General features: G+C 35.9%; 1 protein-coding gene across 1 annotated transcript; it reads right to left on the bottom strand.

The window, feature by feature from the left end:
* Positions 1-48: 48 nt before the first annotated feature.
* fam102bb (family with sequence similarity 102 member Bb) lies at positions 49-19,582 on the bottom strand. Its single transcript, XM_016499407.1, has 11 exons — positions 19,100-19,582; positions 13,513-13,633; positions 13,393-13,422; positions 12,641-12,757; positions 11,380-11,426; positions 10,761-10,864; positions 8,862-8,957; positions 4,805-5,009; positions 4,561-4,697; positions 2,997-3,066; positions 49-2,536 (listed from the first exon to the last, which is right to left on the bottom strand). The coding sequence occupies exons 1-11, from the start codon at positions 19,231-19,233 to the stop codon at positions 2,494-2,496; spliced, it is 1,104 nt and encodes a 367-aa protein (XP_016354893.1). The 5' UTR covers positions 19,234-19,582; the 3' UTR covers positions 49-2,493.
* Positions 19,583-19,817: the final 235 nt, after the last annotated feature.

Raw genomic sequence — 19,817 nt, 5'->3', positions numbered from 1 at the left:
TCATCATTAAACATGTCATTAATAAAAATGCAAATATGTGACACCAAGTTTGAAATGCGGTTTTATTTAACAGTGAATGATACATACCTTACCAGCATCATAACAGAACACATGGCATGGAAGCCACTATTGGTCAAAAGTTAGAACACAACATTGCAAGACGGTCAAAAACAGCAATGTCACTTTTAAACATCAGACACAGTACAATTACAAGGACCAAAAACTTCACAGAAGAGATAAAGCCACCATGTTTTTACAACATGTAAAGTACCAGGACCTACTTACAGGTTATGTAAGAGTAATTAGGAAACATGGAGGGGAAAAAGTGTATCTTCACACAATTTCAGTATCACTAAAGCTCAAATACATAAAAATAGACTTTCATTTTGGCAGTACATCAATTAAAAAACTAAAAATCAAGTTTAAAGAAACTCACTCATATTACTGAGTGTCTGATGAAAAGTAATTAAGCTGAAATATCGCAGAGAACCTCTAAATATACTGATATTTGCAAACATTCGCTACGGAGCCCTTAAAGGGACATGATGATGAAGAACAATATGTGATGGGACAAAAAAAGTATATATCAACGTTTTTGTATTTTCTCGCAAATGTTCCCTTTTAGAAACATTGTGATGAAATTTTGTTTTTCAAAAAAATATTTGCATTCTCTCAAGACATTTTGCATTACTGCAAGAAACTTGTTTGCATGCAAAATCTTTGCGTTCACTCACAAACGTTTAATTTCTAACGTTTCTTGGGTGAACAAAAGTTTTGCAAGTGAACAAAGTTTCTGTAAGCAATCCAAAACATTTGCTAGAGAACGCAAAAGCACTGATACATATTTTTTCTTCCCATCTCATATTAATGCATATCACCATGGGTCTTTAGGGGCTCCGTACATTCGCAGTGTGGTGCTTTGATATTAGTGCAGTAATTGCGAAAGATAAAATAAACCTGAGACGTGTGGCTGAGTTGAATCCAAGCTTCCCATCAGTGCTTTTTTTAGTGTTTGGATATCGACAGACCTGGATCAATCTGATGGAAATAGCAAAGATACACAAAATGCTTCGGACACATTGAGTAGGTGTGACACCCATGCATTTCTACACTATAACTAGACAGTTATGAGATAATCAAGTGCTACAAATAGATTGTATACACACTCGCTCAACTGCGAATCCTCACACACACTTAAATCGCAGAGGCTAGTGAGTTTATATTAATAACAGTGAATGGCTTCTGAGAAGATATGGGCATAGTACGGTCACATACAACTAGAGAAGCACTAATGTATGATTCTGATATGCCTTAGAGCTGACCTTACAGACAGAGATACCATGAAAATAGTCATTTAAAATACCTTCATTTTAGTGATACATCAAGTAACTACAAAAACATGGATAAAAAGTTTTTGTGGTGTTATAGAGAGGATAAGAAGAGCTACACGCTCAAGCATTGCTGAAATAGTTAAATGCTTCGTTCTGTGATGCCATGTTACTAATTGTAGCTTGAGAACAGCTTGGCTCATTTTGTCCTTGCATGAAAGCCAATACATTTACGAGATGTCATTAATGATGCCAGAGATGTACTTGTTAGATATTCAGCTGCTTGGATTTTAGGTAGCTAATGTGTCTATATATTGAACTGCAAAATCACTTAAGTAGTCCCCATTCAACATATAATGCAGCTGTAGGAGATTCATCTACATTTAAGTTCTCAAGCCGAAAGTTGTTTTTGATGATGAATAAAGAGGAAATACACATTTTCGTGTATGGTTTAACTCAATCAGCAGCTCAACCTCAAAACTCCCTACAATGTTGGAGATACATAGAAAGCCCATGTAAAGTCCTTCAATTCAAAGTGCTATTCAAATGAACATTTTTTCAAGTCTGAAAATGGCTCCATCTGTCAAAATGTATCACATCTCACACGCACAAAGTGAGATGCCGCGGGTGGGTGAGGACTGTTTGATTTCCATTCTGACAGCATGAGATGACAAAAAAAAATTTGTAAAGGGGTCACCTTCATCTGTAGAGAGAGTATACACCTCACACGTATTGTAAAAGATGTATACAATCCATCAAATGTTACTGACAGACCCCTAAAATGGCTCACAAACATGTAAACATGGGTAAAAATAAAGAGAGATCTTACTAAAACGACAATATGAAATATATATATTTTTAAAAAATCAGCAAGGAAAATAGAGAAAAAAAAAGGTCTTTGATTTTCAACGCGGGCGTAATATGAGACAAACTTTACCTCACAGTGAAACACAGACACTCCTATAAATGGCAGCCTCATACAGAGGAGCTGTCAGTTCTTTATGGAGCCAGCAGAGGACACCATTCCATCGAAAGGATGAAACAGGTTTGTGATAAACACTCCTAATGTGAGAGGAGACGAACATGTCTGAATCTCTTCGTCCGTTTCTCCTCCCACAAAACAGACTTTGGTTTTTGACACTTCTCCTTCTGGCATCTCCCAACTCTAGCGTTTGATCACCACCTGTTCGTAGGCACCAGCTCCAACCCTGAAAAGAGAAGAAATCAGCATTTACATACAACCCGGTCAATGCACTGATTTACATTTTTATTTGAGCGTGGGGGAATACCACTGTTTATTTTGCTGTTATTTAAAGAGACAGTATCCCAAATGTTAAAATAGTCATTATTTTCTCACCCTCATGTCAGTCCAAACCTGTTTGTCTGACTTATATGAAATGCAGTAAGAGATGCTCTATATTTCATGTCTTCATCATGCAGGCTATTGTATGGCTTTTGAAACACAAATACATTTATGGTGCCTTCTGGTAATATTTTAAAGCTTAACAGACTCAGTCCCCCATTTACTTTCATTACATGGAAAAGAGCAGCTTGGATGTTCTACTAAACATCTCCTTTTGTGCTCCAAGAAAGTCATATGGGTATGGAATGACATTTTAGTGAGTAAATGATGACAGCATTTTAATTTTTGGCTGAACTATTCCTCACCTGGCAGGAAGGTGATGGCTACCAAGTGCTGTGCTCCCACCAGGACCCACAAACAAACGCAGACCTTCCTCTGAAACACACACACACACACACACACACACTTGAAATAGATATCGCCTCCATTCTGCACGCACAAAGTCACGACTCTTCTCTGGGGCTACAAAAACCAAATTGGTCCATTTCTAATGAGAACCTGTCGCCAGGTCATCTAAAAATAATATGAAAACTAATAGGACACACACACAGAGACGTGCTCTGGCACAGTGACACTTCAATACACCTACTGAGAAGCAGCAGCTACCTGTAAACATTGCTACCAATTAAACAACCTGTTTCTAGCTCTGTGTTTTTATTTTTGTTTGCTCTCAATCTAACTTCCAAGTCTGCACTGATGCCGATTCATCACAAGCAAGTTACTGGCCCAAAATGCAATTTCACAGCAGCAGAAATTCAGTGTTAGTAATCAGAATGAAAGACGGAATTTATGATATATTATTTGAAAGACAACAATCTGAAAGACTACAATCCCAAGAGACACTGCAAATGAGGCATACAAATAACAGCACAATATAAAACAATTGATTTATAGCAGTCTGTCAGAATTAAAGAAAGATGGAATTTATATTATGGAAATATAATGACTAACAACATGAAATATGAATGAATCGTTAATAAGAGAATGAACTTCAATCCCATGAAGCACTGCTGATGTAAACAATTTAAAAAATGGTACAATATAAAAAAAATATTAATCTATAGCCATTTATTATACGCATAAAATGCAATATAATTGAAGTTTATTGCAAAATAGACAAAACAGTAACATAAGATGTTTAAGATCGTAAAAATACTAATTTGATTACATAATTTGCAGTTCTTTATGACAGCTCACACACTGCTAAGCTCTTTTGGTGCAGTTCTTATTACTATGGTAACAGCGACTTCTCTGATTGGTGGATTTAAAGTTTTGCCTGCTTCATAGTTTTTCACTGGGAATTTGGGCATTTTTTAAAAATTAGGTTAAAATCACAGTAATAAGAGGTGCATAACATTCATAAATTGTTGATCGTCAAACTAAATATTATATAGGTATTTTACATTACTTACACTACCTTTTAAATGTTTGAGGTTGCTAAGATTTAATGTTTTTGAAAGAAGTGTCTTTATTTAATAATTTAATCAAATTTTTTTTTTATATTATCATTTAAAATAACTGTTTTCTAGGAATGAGTTTTGTTTATTCCTGTGGTGCCAAAGCTGACTTTTCAGCAGCCATTACTCTAGTCTTCAGTGTCACATGATCCTTCAGAAATCATTTTAATATGCTGATTTAGTGCTCAAGAAATGTCTTACTACTGTCAATGTTGAAAACAGTTGTGCTGCTTAATATTTTTGTGGAAACCCTTATACATTAAGGATTTTTTGATTAATGGAAATAAAGCAGCATTTATTTGATAATTGATAATTTGAGAACTTTATAAATGTTACTCATATACTCTGATGGAAATGTGCTAATAGTACCTTAAGTGAAGTCTTATAATAAACATGAAGAAGCCATTATTACCTTCAGCGCTGGAGTCTAGCAGACTGTGGGTGAAGTCCTGGCTTTGAAGAATCTTCTCTACCACATCATCGGCATCCACCCGTGTGGCATCCACCCTTTTCAGCTGAGACTCCATTGAGTCTTGTTTCACTGGGTACCTTGTTGTATATATGAGAAAATAAATCTGATCAATCTACAATCATTTAAAATCCTGAATCTAAAGCTTGATGAATATAGCAGGCAGTGATAGCAGTGTCTGTCTGACCTGCTGGCAGCTCTGTCAGGGGTTGATGGGTGTTCAGGCACAGCAGCGCAGACCCCCGGGGCTGTAGGGGGCACTGTAGTTTGGTCACTCTCCTCACTGGGCTCAGGGATGCTGGCAATGCCGGTGGAAGCACTGCCGATCGATGTGTTCCTCCTGTGGGAGAACTCCGACAGACTGGAGGAACGTGAGTGACTTGTACTATAGCCTGAGAAACAACACAATGTTGTTTTCCATTATTATTAGTAATATTATTTAGTAAAAAAAGTAAAAAAAAAAAAAAAAGTTGATCTACCCTGGTAATATACAGCATGCACTTCAAAAACCTTCACAGATTAACCAATCAATCACTTTTGTAATGAAAGGACATTTAACATCCCCCACCCACACTTGCTATTCAGGTTTCCAGAGCTTTAGAAAGTGATAATGCTAGTAATGCTTGGAGAAAATCAACAGCAGTCAGAGTATGAAAAGACAATGCAGAAAAGCTGAGCGGATGTGGAGGAAGACGAAACTTGAAATCCACTATAGCATCTATAAAGACAGCCTTCGTGCTTTCAATGTGGAACTAGGCAAAGCTAGACAGTCATTCTTCTCAAACCTTATAAACAGTAACTTAAACAACACACGCACTCTTTTTGCTTCTGTTGAGAGACTGACAAACCCCCCAACATTCTCAAGCTACATGGCTTGTGTTGACTGATATCAGCCGATGCAGGCAGGCAGTAGACTGTAGCATTGAGGCCCAGTGTTTTACTCAGACACATACTAATAAATTCTCCCTAATTCATTTTTTATTGTCTCAGGGGACCGGCCTGCAGATTTGCCTCAACAGAGGAAGCATCGGGTTACCTCCTCTAAATAATTGATGCTTCTTGCTTCTCTCCCAGACATGGCCGAAATCTCAAAATATTCACTGGCTTGACTAAATATGAAGATTGCCTCTGAGAGAGAGAGAGAGAGAGAGAGTGTGTGTGTGTGTGTGTGTGTGTGAAGGGTGAGGTCAGAATCAGAGGTCCTGCAGGCAAACTGCCCAACACTCAAAGCAAACAAGCAGGCATTGTCAAGGCAATGTGTGGTTATCTCTGCATCGCATTTCAATGGATCTGAAAGACAGTGACAGAGAGAGACCTTTTGATAAGCATTCACCACACTAATGTGTGCTATTGGCAAAAGCAAAAACATGATCATGGCCTCGCATTTTCAAAAATCTAAATTAAGTCATCAGTAGGGTCATCTGAATGAACGCAGTTTAGTTTCCTAATACACATTCCTGTTGTTATTGTGCACAGTATTACAAATGAAAAAAAACAAAAAACTTTATTGTCTAATAATCTATTTATGGATCTAATAACTCTCCAAAAATAGGTTATTAAAAATATTATTCTTCTCAGATTATGCAAACTTTTTTATAAACTTACAGTCATATAGATATATACTTGTATTTATTTTCTACAAAATATATATGTAAAGTAAAATTCTCACATTAAAATGTGTGAATATAATAAAGTTATAGTAAAATTAAAAATGACGTCGATGCATAAAATGAGTTTGTAAAGCACAGTTTTTTTTCCCCTTGTTATTTAAGAAGCAAATTAACTAAATATTAGTCTCCTCGACACACCAGATGTCGAACTGACACCAATATCCTGAAATTGTCACCAGCAATGTGGCGGATTACATTTTACATTTCATTTGCTGTTAAAAATAAAAGACTTTTATTTTGAATTTCTGTCTGTTTCTCACGCAAAGCTATCGTATGGCTTCAGAACATAAGAGTACAAGCAGGGCCGGATTATGTCAGGGCAGACTAGCAGTGCCCTGGGCATGTATCAATTTAAAGGCCCCTCTCAATTGAAATTACATTCAAAATCAGGGGGAGCCTTATTTCTCTGGTCTAGTGCCCTTGGCACGTACCCAGTAGGCACGTGCATTAATCCGGCCCTGCTTACAAGTTGTATGGAGTAGTTGTATAGTGCTTTTGCATCTGTTTTTGAAACGCAAAAGAGAAAAGAGCAACCTGAAAAAATATCTTCTTTAAAGGGACATAACACACACAGCTTCTGCCAATCTCATGTTAATCTTGAGTAGTACTGCATCCTTCATATCTCCGAAGAGTCTTTAGTTTTATCAGATTTATTCTTTGGGAAGCAGATCAAGGTTATCTTTCCCTCGCATCCAAAAGCACACTTCTTTACATCACTCAATGGCCTAGGACCTAAATACATAGCAGATATGTTCACTGAATATAAACCTAACAGACCACTCAGATCATTAGGATCGAAATACCAATGGTTCACACAAAACAAGGGGAGTCCGCTTTTAGTTATTATGCCGCCCGCAGTTGGAATCAGCTTCCAGAAGAGATCAGATGTGCTAAAACATTAGTCGCATTTAAATGCAGACTCAAAACTCATCTCTTTAGCTGTGCATTTATTGAATGAGCACTGTGTAATGTTCGAACTGATTGCACTATATTTTATGTATAATCATTTTCTATTCTTAACTGTTTTAAATAAATTTTTTAATCATTTTCAAAGTTTTTAAATTCCTTGTTTTATTGTTGTGATTATTTTTTTATTATTATTTTCTTTTCTTTTATGTAAAGCACTTTGAATTACCATTGTGTATGAAATGTGCTATATAAATAAACTTGCCTTGCCTCGCCTAGTATGGGCTGTTACTAAAGGGAATATCCTCCCACACATGTATATGCACACAACAACTCCAGTTTCCAGTCAGAGATGGATATGTGATGAACACTTCTGTTTGCTCTGTGGGACTTTAAAACTAACTTTACACTTTGAGATGATCTAAGGCAAAAGTTCAAAGTGAGCAATGTGTAACCCAATTTAAGAGAATAGCTTAATGAAATAAGGACTGAGTGCTGTCTCTTCTCTGGAAGTACTAGAGGAAATATAGTGTTATCAAATTAGATCTGGGACATTTAATCCAGCTATTTTGTAATGCCACAGAATCTTTCTAAAAGCCTAATTTTAGATTATTTAATAAAGCAAATAGCACTTTCCTTAAAAGGGAACAAAATAGGGCATGGAACGCTTAAAAATGTCATCTTTTACCATGCTCAGGAAAACGGTCAAAGGAGGTGCTTAAATTGTTGATCGTCAAACTAAATATTATATGAACTGTTTTATTCATTTTATATGAGGTATTTTACATCACTACAGTTCAAAAGTTTGGGGTCAGTTAGATTTTTTTTAAATAAATTAATACTTATATTCAACAAGGAGGACACATTAAATTGATCAGAAGTAAAAGATTTATATTTAAATAAATACTGTTCTTTTAAACTTTATATTCATCAGATAACCCTATTACAGTTTTCCATAAAAATATTAAGCAGCACAATTTCAACATTGATAATAATAATAATAATATCAGAATAAATAAAGACTGGAGTTATTGCTGCTAATAATTCATCTTTGTCATCACAGGAATAAATTACATTTTCAAATATATTAAAATAGAAAGCATTTATTTTAAATTGTAATAATATTTCAAAAACATCAAAAAACTTTTACTGACCCCAAATCTTTGAACGATAGTGTTCATTAAAATTAAAATCAATACAAATTACAATATTTTTAGGTCAATGCCCCCACAATGGAGGATACTAAACCAAACATCTAATATTTCTCACAACAAAAAACATGGGATTTGTGTCCCTAATGCTTTAATCAAAGTAATGGGACACCAAACTGTACCCTAAATGTGGAAAGTGCAACCTACTATAACGAAATATAATATGGGCTAATGGATTTGCACACACATTCTCTCTCTCTCTCATATGTGCACACTTGAATCTTCACTCCATCGCACAGAACAAAGACACGTGACATGCAGCCTACGTGCAAAATTACAAATTTCGTTAATCATCTTGCAATACCACTGCATCATGTTGATTGACAGCCTGATAATGTTACAGCCAGGGTTACAGACAATACTAATCAGGCATGCATTCAAGTCCAGCAAGTCAGCAGAATCACATTGACTCACGATTAAGTGATCAGAGAGAAAACAGTGGAAAGGGAAAGCCTACCTGATACTTTGGACTGCTGACTAGCGTAACTGGACGTTCGAGAATGTCCGCACAGCCCGAGCTCATCGGGCAGAGAGCCACACTTCCCTGATGTCTCTGTGGACATAAGGGATTCAGTTCAGTCTTAATTAAACCTGCTTAATCACTTTATGGGATTCAACGGTAATCAAACCTGTTCTTCACCTATTTCCAACCTTAAAATACAATATACTGTATATCTAATGTAGCCATGCTTTCGTCCATTGGAGTATTCAGGCATTTAATATAATTTAACTATTTAAATTAGGACTGCTGATTAGAAAATGAATATATGCATTTTGTAAGTCCAATATAATTAGATTGGTTTAGGATTATGTCAACCAGACTCTGACGAATAAGGCATGCATAATCGGCAAGTGTAGCTCAGTAGCTCATTTCAATATTTCAACATTTAAAATGTAAAACTTTCACAAAGGTGTTGAATTGGTTACAAAAGCTTTTTGAGGATTGTAACCCTTAAAGCTTGCTTGACAAGCACACATTTTTATTTCCTGTGTTGGCATATTTCCTGTTAAAACAGGACGTTAGGGCATGACATTTTTAAATTAGCCTTCCATTTACATCACACCTTTGAATCATGATTTGCTATTTGCGAATTCTAGTTTACAGCAGATGGTGCATTAGAAGGAGGGACTTTCTCATTCTAGTAAGTATGTATTTTATTGGCTAGAAATTTGCATATACAAGATTAATTATTTTGTTATAAATAATTTTTTGTCATTACTTATTTTGGTCCTACGTGAAAAATAATTTAGTAAATTTTAAGTATGCTAGATTCAGCATTGTTATTTTTTTACTAAAACTAAGATTTGTAGAAATTGTTCTCAATCATTTAAATAAAGCTCAAATTAAAAAAAAAAGTACTAGAATTACTATAACTATTTAAAAAATGACAAAATCATGAAACAAAATAACTAAATCTTAAACTAAACTATGAAAATTAAAAATCAAAACAATAAATACAATAATATTATATAAATGATACTAAAATAACACTGGCTAGCATATGCATGGCCTTAAATCTAACAAATGAAAACCCTCAATACACAAATTTTAAAGTTGAAAAGTGATTGAAAATATCTACATCACTAACATCAGATGCTAAAAGACTAGTTGACCATCCTGACCAATCTCTAAATTAGTTTGCTCCATCAAAAGAGTAGCATTTCTCTGCTAACTCATATTTAACTTGGATAACTCTTCAAACATGTTCTTCTGAACAAATGGCGATACTGATTAATTCATCAATCGCCTCTAACACAAAGCCACTTTTGGCATCTTGTCTTTAATTTCATTAATATTTCAGATTAAATGGCCTGATATGAATATTAATATAGCTTTAATATTGTTCAATTATCGCAAATAAAAATCACTACAGAAGACTAGTAAGCTAATCATATTTTATGAATTGTACGCCTGCTCTACATCATAAGCAGTTAGTCATACTGAATGAATATGAAAGCAAAGTCAAGAGCTGCATACGGCTAAATTATACATTAAAGACTGATGCTTTCGCCGGCCTCTGGACAGAAAAGGCACGCAGCATGTATGAGGGCAAAGAAAGGATAAAAGAGAGAGTGGGGGAAGAGAGAGCACTCTTTCAAGCTCCCGTTAGTTCAGCAGCATCAAATCAAACATACAGTCCTGTTCTTTGCTACAAGACTGGATGCAGAATTAATGAGAAGCTTCTCAAAGGGTGTTTGATTTGGGCAGACGATTAGAGCACCCAACATAAAAATACAAGAAATGAAAACACATTTAAGCACACATAAAGGACAAATGTTAAAAAAATAAGGTCTGCGTATGGAGCTGCGTCTCATTTTTTGATTCACCACAAACACTGACCAATGTGAGGTTTACCTGAGAGACTCAGAAAAGGTTTCTGTGTGTCTCCTCCTTTCCTGTCTTCCAGCAGGCTCTCTGCATCACCCTGAATGCCTATTACCGTTGCAGTGGATGGAGGCCTAATACATGGAGAACACGCAATCAAGAATACGGTTTAAATGGATTTGAATGAACAGACTGAAAAATGCTGAATTAAAGAACCATCTGAATCCACCCACTGACGGTCGTCCGAAAGCAGCCCCCAGAATCCCCGAACTCTCCCCACGCTCCAACCCACACTAATGTTTTAGCAGGTTTTTGCCTTCACGCACATTGTGTACATGTGTGGGTGGACAGTGTTGGTTTCCAGTATGCAAATCTGTGTTCAAAGCTCTGATTTCCCCAGAGCGCTCATTCACACTCCTTCCCAACACACACGGGCCATTTCTGAGAAAATACTATAATAGCAACTTCAAATGTTTAACAGGAAAAGGTCTCTGTCGGTCATAAATCTAAATTTAAAAATGCCGCTATGGTGGTGTAGAGATAAAAAAAGGGCCTTAATACAACCCAACTTCAATTCTTTCTCACTTCAGTAGCATCTCCTACCTACCAAATTATAACATATGCAAAAGCATTTAAAAGTAACACTCACGTTTTGAAACAGGGGTCCCCAGACATCAGCTGTGTGCTGATAATCACCTACAGGCAAAAAAAAAAGAAGAAAAAAAGAGAGAAACTGGATGTGTATGACATAACATTTTATTTTATTTTTATTTATTTATATTTCCCAGAATGTGATCATGCAAAATTCACATGCATGTTTTGGATGGTTTTCAGGGTGTTTGCAAGGCAGTTGCTAAAGTGGCTCTGAGTGATTATTAGAGTGAGGAACAGAAGTTCTGTCATGTCAACTCTCGGAGGGATTGGCATGGTAATGTACATGACAATGTTAATGTATTTGGTCTTGACAGAATAGATCTGCTACACTGCTGTTGCTGTTGCTGTTGCTGCTGCTGCTGCTGTTGCTGTTGCGGCAGAGCAAGTACCGAGACTTGCTACTGCCAATACATCCACAACATGCTGCTGTGAGCATGTAAGAAATATTGCTGCTGCAAATATAACATACATGAAATGACCCCCATATAGCATACATGAATCACCTCGTAGCAGATCTATACAGGTGGAGCTGGGGAAGGTGGAGGGTTTCTGAAGCAAGCTGCAACTGCTACGGCAAGCATTAGTCATACATTTGAATGTTGAGCAGCGAGCTCATTCGCTACCTATACAGGAGAGAACCAATCAGCTGTGCCATGTGATAATGATGTCATTAGGTCAGATTGAGTTAGACCTATCGGACTGTGCCATCTAGAGTTTCATGTCAGAACTCTGTATTTGCAATAGTCTTTTCTTCTCTATTGTGATGTGTATCTGAATGTAATGCTTCTTGAACAAGAAAAAATGTTGGGGCGGATTTGATATTTTTCATCGGGAACTGACTGAATCTGATTGAATGACTGTTGTTGTTTGCTGTCTCATGTGAATGACAGGTTGTCCCGCCCTCGCACCAGTAAACACGTCATCAGAGAAGAGAAGAGATGTTGTTGCATAATGGAGGGGAAGTTATTTTGGGAAAGTTAAGATTATGAGGGAGCATGAGTAAAGAAAATGAATGATGTGCACTCACACAAAAAAAAAAAAACATGTATAATAAGTACTGCAATATTCCATAAAAATAAGAATTGATTTTGATTTCATGGGGATTCTAAGCATGAGTATGACTAATAGTTACCAAAAGCACCACTAATAATAGCCACAAGTTCAAAACTCAAAATAGAATAAAGAATGCGATTAAGAATAAAGCAATAAAGAAATAGCTGAGAAGACCCTGAAAGGAAGTCTGAGCGGTTCTGTACCTTAAGGATGGAGTTGTCCTGTCTAGTGTTCTTGGTGTCATACCCCTCCAGCAGACACCTGCGTGTGGTGCTACCTGATCCTGCAAACTCCGCCAGGTTGAGATCGGCAAAACCCAACTGTACAGAGAGCCAAAGCAGCATACATTCAGCAAGAAAAAAATATTTTTGCCTGTAGAAAAATAATTGAAAAATAAAAGGCACTGATGCTTTATATAATAATAATAATAAATAAATAAGATGATTTATTACTAAGGTTAATGCTTTTATGAACAAATATTCAATACAGTGTTCCAGAGGGATCTATTTTCAGCTGTTCCTTTGCTATCAATATTTTATAATCCTCTACAGAACTGTCTACTTGATGAATTACCAATGCCCTGTGTTAGTTTTTATTCATGAAAGGAAAATTTAGTACAATTGTTTGTTGTTGCAACATGAAGATTTTAGCTTAAAACATATATGAATTTATAGTAGTTTTTTTCACCATTTAAAATCACAAATTTGCTTTTTTGTAGTTTATTTAAATAGCCCTGCAGAGTGACTAGTATTTTAATCTTTATAAATATTCCACATAGTCTCTCAATTAATAATGTGTTATAAAAACCACATGTATAATAGTTACAAAAGAATTAGAAAATGCTTTTTAAAATAGTTTTAGATGACTTGTCACACTTTGTTTTTTGTCAATTACACATTATTGTTAAATAAATGTAAGTGTTGGTATGTTTAATTAAAAATGAAGAAGATATTACCTTTGCATAAGTCTTTCCACCTTTCAGTTCCTGTAACATTAAAACAATCAAATCATTCTCAGTATTTTAACTCCAAACTGTTTATTGTAAACCAAAAAGTGTGCACGAGTGTGATTGTACCTTTCTGACTGAAACGCGACACACACAGGGGTCAAGGACACCGGTTCCAGCATTAGCGCTCATTTTACAGGGGAAGGAGAATCTTTTTCTCCAGCGTACACAGTTTGCCTGGACCGTCTCACTGTGAAATGCAAACATACACTGGGTTGTTAATGCAAGGTGTCACTGTAAAGAACACAAACTTGGCTCAAGACTTTAAAACAAACATCCACTCATCCAAAACAGCGTGAACCCTCTCTCACCCCATCTGATCTGCATTTGCAACATCCAACAAGGGTGGACAGTGCATTGCTCCTCAGGGAGATTTTGAAAACGATTTCACAACAGAACGAGTCACACAATCCAGCCTCATAGCGAGTTTTAATATTCACTTCAAGTCGACTGCATTAAAAGAGTCTGACTCACATTCTGTAATTAATTAGAGCCTGGAGTCAGAAGGCCATACTGACAACAAGACGTTTAATTAATTTCCCATCTGAAAATGGACCTCCCTGTGCAGGTGCTCTGCTTCCTAATTAGACAGATGTTTGCAGACAGGGCAGATGAGCGAGGCCCAGAGGGCTTTTGAAGAGATAGAAGTCTATAAAATGAACTTCAGGGAAATTGTGATGCTATTAAGACAGTGAACAACACAACACTGCAAGTATGTACATTTCAGAATAAAGTGTTTTGTCCATGTTATAGTCAAAAGAAATGGCTAACAAAGATTGCATGTTGCAAATGCAAGGTTGTGCCCTTTTAAGAACTTAATAAAATATATATGTTCAAAGGCTTGGGATTATGAATGTTTTTGAAAGAAGTCTCTTATGCTCACTGAAGCTGCATTTATTTGAACAAAAATACAATTAACCAATATTGTAAAATATATTAAAACAGAAAAGTTATTTTAAATTGTAATCAAAATGTAATTTATTGCTGTGATAATAAAGCTGAATGTTAAGCAGCCATCATTCCAGACTCTTCAGAAATCATTTTAACATGCTGATACTTTTCTTCTTATTATTATCAATGTTGAAAACAGTTACTTGCTACTTAATATTTTTGTGTATTTTTCAGTATTTTTGGTAAATCCTGAATAAGAGGAATTTAAATAAATAAACATCTTACCCCTAACCTTAAACTTCTGAATGGTAAGTCAATATTCCAATCGTGAAAGGTGTCAATAAATAAATAACACATGACTTAAATTCTTCAGTTGTACAGTGGTGTATTTATTGACACATATATTAATTCATGTATTATCAATTTGTGATTTATTTATTAAACTATATTTTGTCATATTTATGTTTTAAAGTGAAAGATTTAATTATTAATATGGTACACATAGACCTCCACAGATTATGCTATCCAATTATGAAGAAATTAATTTGCATTTGATCATTTATATTTTTGTAAGGAAAAAATCATCCACAGTCCTTACATAAACACAGAGTCTCTCCTTATATTCTGTCACCTCCTAATGGTCCACAATGACGTCTTTGGGAAACACAGCCAAAACAACACATAATCGGGCACCTCCTATCCAGCTGGGGAGATTCCCTACCATAAGGCCTGTGCTTCGTGCCGAGTGAATCACTGGGTGAAAAAACTGCCTTTAATGCATGAACCAGAATAAACCACAGCTGGATGAAACCATCAACTCTGATTCTGTCACCATAGCAGCAGAGGCCAATGACTTCTCTAAACAATGCTAGCATATTTCTCCTACCAACCAAAAACCATTTTCCTTCCACTGAACATGGGTGGTTTCTAAGGAAATAAACAGCATGAGAGTTTCTTTCATGCTAACAACACAATGACACAAACAAAAGCTTGTTCAGCTGAATTGCAAAGGTTGTAACGCTCAAAATATCACAATTTTTTATTTGCGATAGATGGGCAGAGGGAATTGGAACCTGCTGTGTTAATAGAGACCTCAGAGGACTTGAAGTATTTTAGACTGGTATAAAGCACTACAAAACTTTGCTGACTCACTGTAAACAACCTGCTTTTCACTTAAATTAAGCTCTTGACATGCATATAATAAAAAAAAAACACTGACTACAAACAAAGATTAAAATCAATGTAAAATTCATTTCGAAAGCCATTTTACTTCCGTAATGAGACATATTTCAGAGTAAACAGGATAACACAAATTGTAGGGTGGAACTTGATAATATCTTGAATGGTATGCTTAATCACATGTAAATTAAATTGAATTTTAACTACTGATAATATCACATTTTTAAATTGTAATTTTAGAATCTGCAACAGTACTACAGTAGCCAAAAAAATTAAGTCAAAACAGCTGTTTGGCTGCTGGTTTACACTGTAACCAATGGCTCACATAGTGATGTCTGCCAAAAAGGAAAGTCATTTCAAGGCGGATCAAGTTATTAATCAAATCAAGATCAAATCATATTACACTATGATGTCATGTTGATTTTAACTGTAATTTCTCCATTATCAGTCCAAAGTCCTGCTTTGCTGCTTCTCACCAACACAAAAGTGGCACTGCAAATGATAATAAAAGGAGGACATGATAATGCCAGGCAATATGACTCCTTTCCTGACCTATATGATTATAGGCAAATTACTGGCAGTGAGACTATAAACGAAAAGCTGCAGACTCATAATTCAGACATACAACCCGAGCAAGGCCAGAGCTCCGATCGATACAGGAGACCTCCATCTTCGTAATAACTGCACCGCAGGTCAAATTCAGACTTTTGCTTTCTAGCTATCTCATAATGAATAATGTGTAGCCTCTGACTCTCAGATCTAATAAGCTCCATTGTCTTACTGGAACAATTCAGCCTCACAATGAATGACTCATTAATACCTTCCCTAGAAAGCACTACTGATCCAAAAACACAAAGGACATAATGAATTCAACAGCATTAGATACTAATGGTATGCATTACTAGCACAAATGAAAACAATCTACCATATTTGCACTCGTTATCTTCCTGGAAAAATGGCAAAGTACAATTTTTTAATTGGTCCATCAGACAATTAGTGCAGCATGCATGTGCTAGAGCCATTAGCATCACTGCTCTCACTGGAATAACGATCTGTTAAACCAGTGCTTATGCCAAAATGTACAACAGGCTTAATATTGTAATAAAGAACCATCATGACAAGCCACTGGTCTGATTTCCGTATTTGGAATATATGCCGTTGCCATGGCAAAGTCAGCTGAGCGAAAGAGAGCAGGAGTGCTTTGGTTCAGTGTGCTCTTTCCTTAGGTTCTCCCACAGGATGTCTGCAATGAAACAGGAGTTCTTCAAAAGGATCATCACCACAGGCAGATGGAGGCAAACTCAAGTCTGGAAGGAGAAGAAACTCACGAACCTTAGACACTCCCTGCAAACTGCATAACGGAAAAGAGAAGCAAGCACTCATGCAAACCCAAGCTTGATCTTCTAAGCTGCTGTGGTTTTGGTCTACAGCTCTCTTTCTGTTTGGATGAATAAGCTACTTGCTTATGCATTGTCAGGGAGTTGTATGAAGGGAATTTGTCATGGTGAAGTTTGACAGCCCACTTTCACTGCCTGATATATTAATATTTAACTGTGGGAAGCCTTTGTATTGCGGAACTCCAAAAAAGAGTGAATGACAAATGTTGCAGCAAGACACAGACAAAGAGTTTGTGATGTCTACTGAGAGGGAAGAGACATCTTTTTAGGACTTGGGGTAATCTGTCAATTATTTATTATTGGATATTTCACAGCTTAATCAGTGCACATTTAAGTCTACTAAATATATACAATATACTAATAGTTTCAAAATATTAAAGTTACAATATCAAGTCACAAACCCGACTAATCAACAATAAAATTAGTTCAAGGTCAAGGTCAACTTTATTATCCCCAAAGGGCAATTTGTTTTACAGCCAACAGTAAACCATATGCAAACAACAAACAAGCAACCACAACCCAAACAAAAACAATGACTTCCATTAATAATATACATAAAATTATTTATATTTCTTATAGTTGTCAGTTTCATAATTGATTTTATTATTATTAATCACTTGTTGCAGCCCTTTTTCCCTCTAATCTCAGGGAATGCATGAACTGATAAATACCCTGAATGCTATGTAACTCGCTTTGGATAAAAGCATCTGCCAAATGCATAGATAAATGTAGAATAATTTTGGAAGGTCCAGCAACTGATTTGTCACATTTGCACCTCTCATGGCATCATAAAAGACAGTAATAATCTGTAATACTGCACAGTTCTCTTCACTGCTCTACATTTAAATCCGCCCCTCAGATGTGATGCATTAAAGGGGTCATGTGATGCGATTTTTCCTTTCTCTTTGGAGTGTTACAAGCTCTTGGTGACTTACTGTCTTTAGAAAAGTTTAGATAGTATTTTTTCTTTTCCTCTTGCCTCTGTATAATGCATATTAAAGTTCATAAGTGCAGGGCTGCTTTGTTTACAGCGGAAACCAAGGAAACGCTTTAAGCGCCACCTACTGGCAGAGAGTGCATCTGCGTATCATTCAGCTCGTCTGCTGTTTCTGTTTCATGCAGATATATTTTATGCATAGTTTCACAAAACTGAAGTCAACAGATTCTGTTTTTGCTTCAGAATTTCAAAATTATACAATCTAATTTAGATTAAAAACTGCTCAAAAAATATGATTCCCAATGCACACAAACTTCCCAGATTACCGAGTGCCCTGTTGGTTACAGTGTTTACTTTCTTTTTGTTTATATATTTTAAAATATTTCTTTATTTGTGAAAAATACTGTAATAGAATTATAGAATCAGGAAGTTGTCATCTAAAGTATAAGTATGTTTATTTTACACATTTATTTTTAATATAATTCATTTTCAAATTATTTCAAGTTTCTCAAACATTAATTAAAATAAATAAAAATTATAATTAAAATAAAAAATATATATATATCGGCTTTACATCGGCCATCGACCACCCTGCTCTCTAAGATATCGGCATCGGCTGTCAAAAAAACAATATCGGTCGACCACTACTTATGATTATGCTTTTATGATCATGCCTTCTGATATACTATAATTACTTACTAATCTTTTACACAGATGACATGTCAGCTTTCAAGAGCACTGGGTCATTTCCTCTTAAGTAAAAATTAAGTCATGTAGGGCATGCATGGCATACTGTTTATACGCCATTAAGGTCTAAACTTATGTGTTTATGTATTAAAATATGATATTCTGATATTCAAGTAGCTTGGGCAAGGTTTTTGACACCTGAAGTTCTGCTGAGGTTTTAATCTGCCTAGATATTATTATGAAATTAATTCATTTTGAGTAAACACCTTATAACATGAACATTCTATGTATAACAACTTGACATGTCACTACAAAAACACAAAAGTGTTGACTTCAACCTTGACTGAAATAATGGACAATTATACATCTTAAACATGACCGTAAAAGACTAATAATCTTTAAGAAACATACCATGTCATCCCACAGCTCTATATACGCGCACTATGACATAGATTGTTTTGGTTGTGCTTTATTAAAAAGCAATAAAATATAAAAACAGCCCAGTATCACCCATAGCCGTAATAATAAACCATTTCCATCCCTCCACATCTCACAGCCTCCTTACCGCGATGACTCCTCCGAGAATCCGCCGTCAAGCAGGCGGACTTTACAGAATAGAACTCCGTTGACAAACGGAACCGACGACAGCTCGTCCAGCTCAAAATCAACTCTGAACTTAAACTTTTTTTTCTTCATCATCTTGACGTCGATTCCTATCAGTCCTGTTACCGCTCGATAATGCCTTTGGTCATACGCTGTGGAGGAGCATTATTTTTATTTGCTCATCTCTGGTGAACCTATGTTGTTAGAGCTGATAGCCGTTAGCCACTGATGGAATCCCCTTTGCTTATAATAGAAAGCCAAGCTAACGATGATAATAGTCTTAACGGATTCTTCTGTCATGAACTACATGTTGTTACAATCAAAAACGGTACTGGAAATGGATATGCTCGTCCGTGGATATGCAGTCTGTGGGTGATAGTCTGTTCCGCTCCGCGGAGGCTTGTGTAGTACTGCTGTATATTGTGTGTTGCCTTGTAGTGGAAACACAGGCGACGCTTCTTAAAGGGCCAGTCAACTCATAAAGCTGAAGTGAAGAGGGGGACAAAGGACAGCACATAACACATGTAATAAATGAGTTAAGGATTGTATATAATCTTGATAGTACACAAAAAGAGAAATCATTACAATGTTCCCGTGTATAATATAATAACATTGTGACTTAAAGGTACAGTACTCGTTTTGACGTTTCACTGGGTTGCGTGAGAACCAGCTGGTGTCGT

This window comes from Sinocyclocheilus anshuiensis, unplaced genomic scaffold, assembly GCF_001515605.1.
Source record: "Sinocyclocheilus anshuiensis isolate Anshui unplaced genomic scaffold, SAMN03320099.WGS_v1.1 scaffold1746, whole genome shotgun sequence".
Classification (NCBI taxonomy): Eukaryota; Metazoa; Chordata; class Actinopteri; order Cypriniformes; family Cyprinidae; genus Sinocyclocheilus; species Sinocyclocheilus anshuiensis.
The sequence above is the reverse complement of the archived record's forward strand: the minus strand, read 5'-3'. Positions and strand labels throughout refer to the sequence as shown.

Excerpts from the sequence above, each read along its gene's own strand:
- fam102bb (XM_016499407.1), bottom strand. The coding sequence starts at position 19,233 with ATGATGAAGAAAAAAAAGTTTAAGTTCAGAGTTGATTTTGAGCTGGAC. Across the intron at positions 13,634-19,099 it reads TTCTCGGAGGAGTCATCGCG|TGAGACGGTCCAGGCAAACT; the intron begins GTAAGGAGGCTG and ends TGCATTTCACAG. Across the intron at positions 3,067-4,560 it reads GCTAGACTCCAGCGCTGAAG|AGGAAGGTCTGCGTTTGTTT; the intron begins GTAATAATGGCT and ends TGTGTGTTTCAG.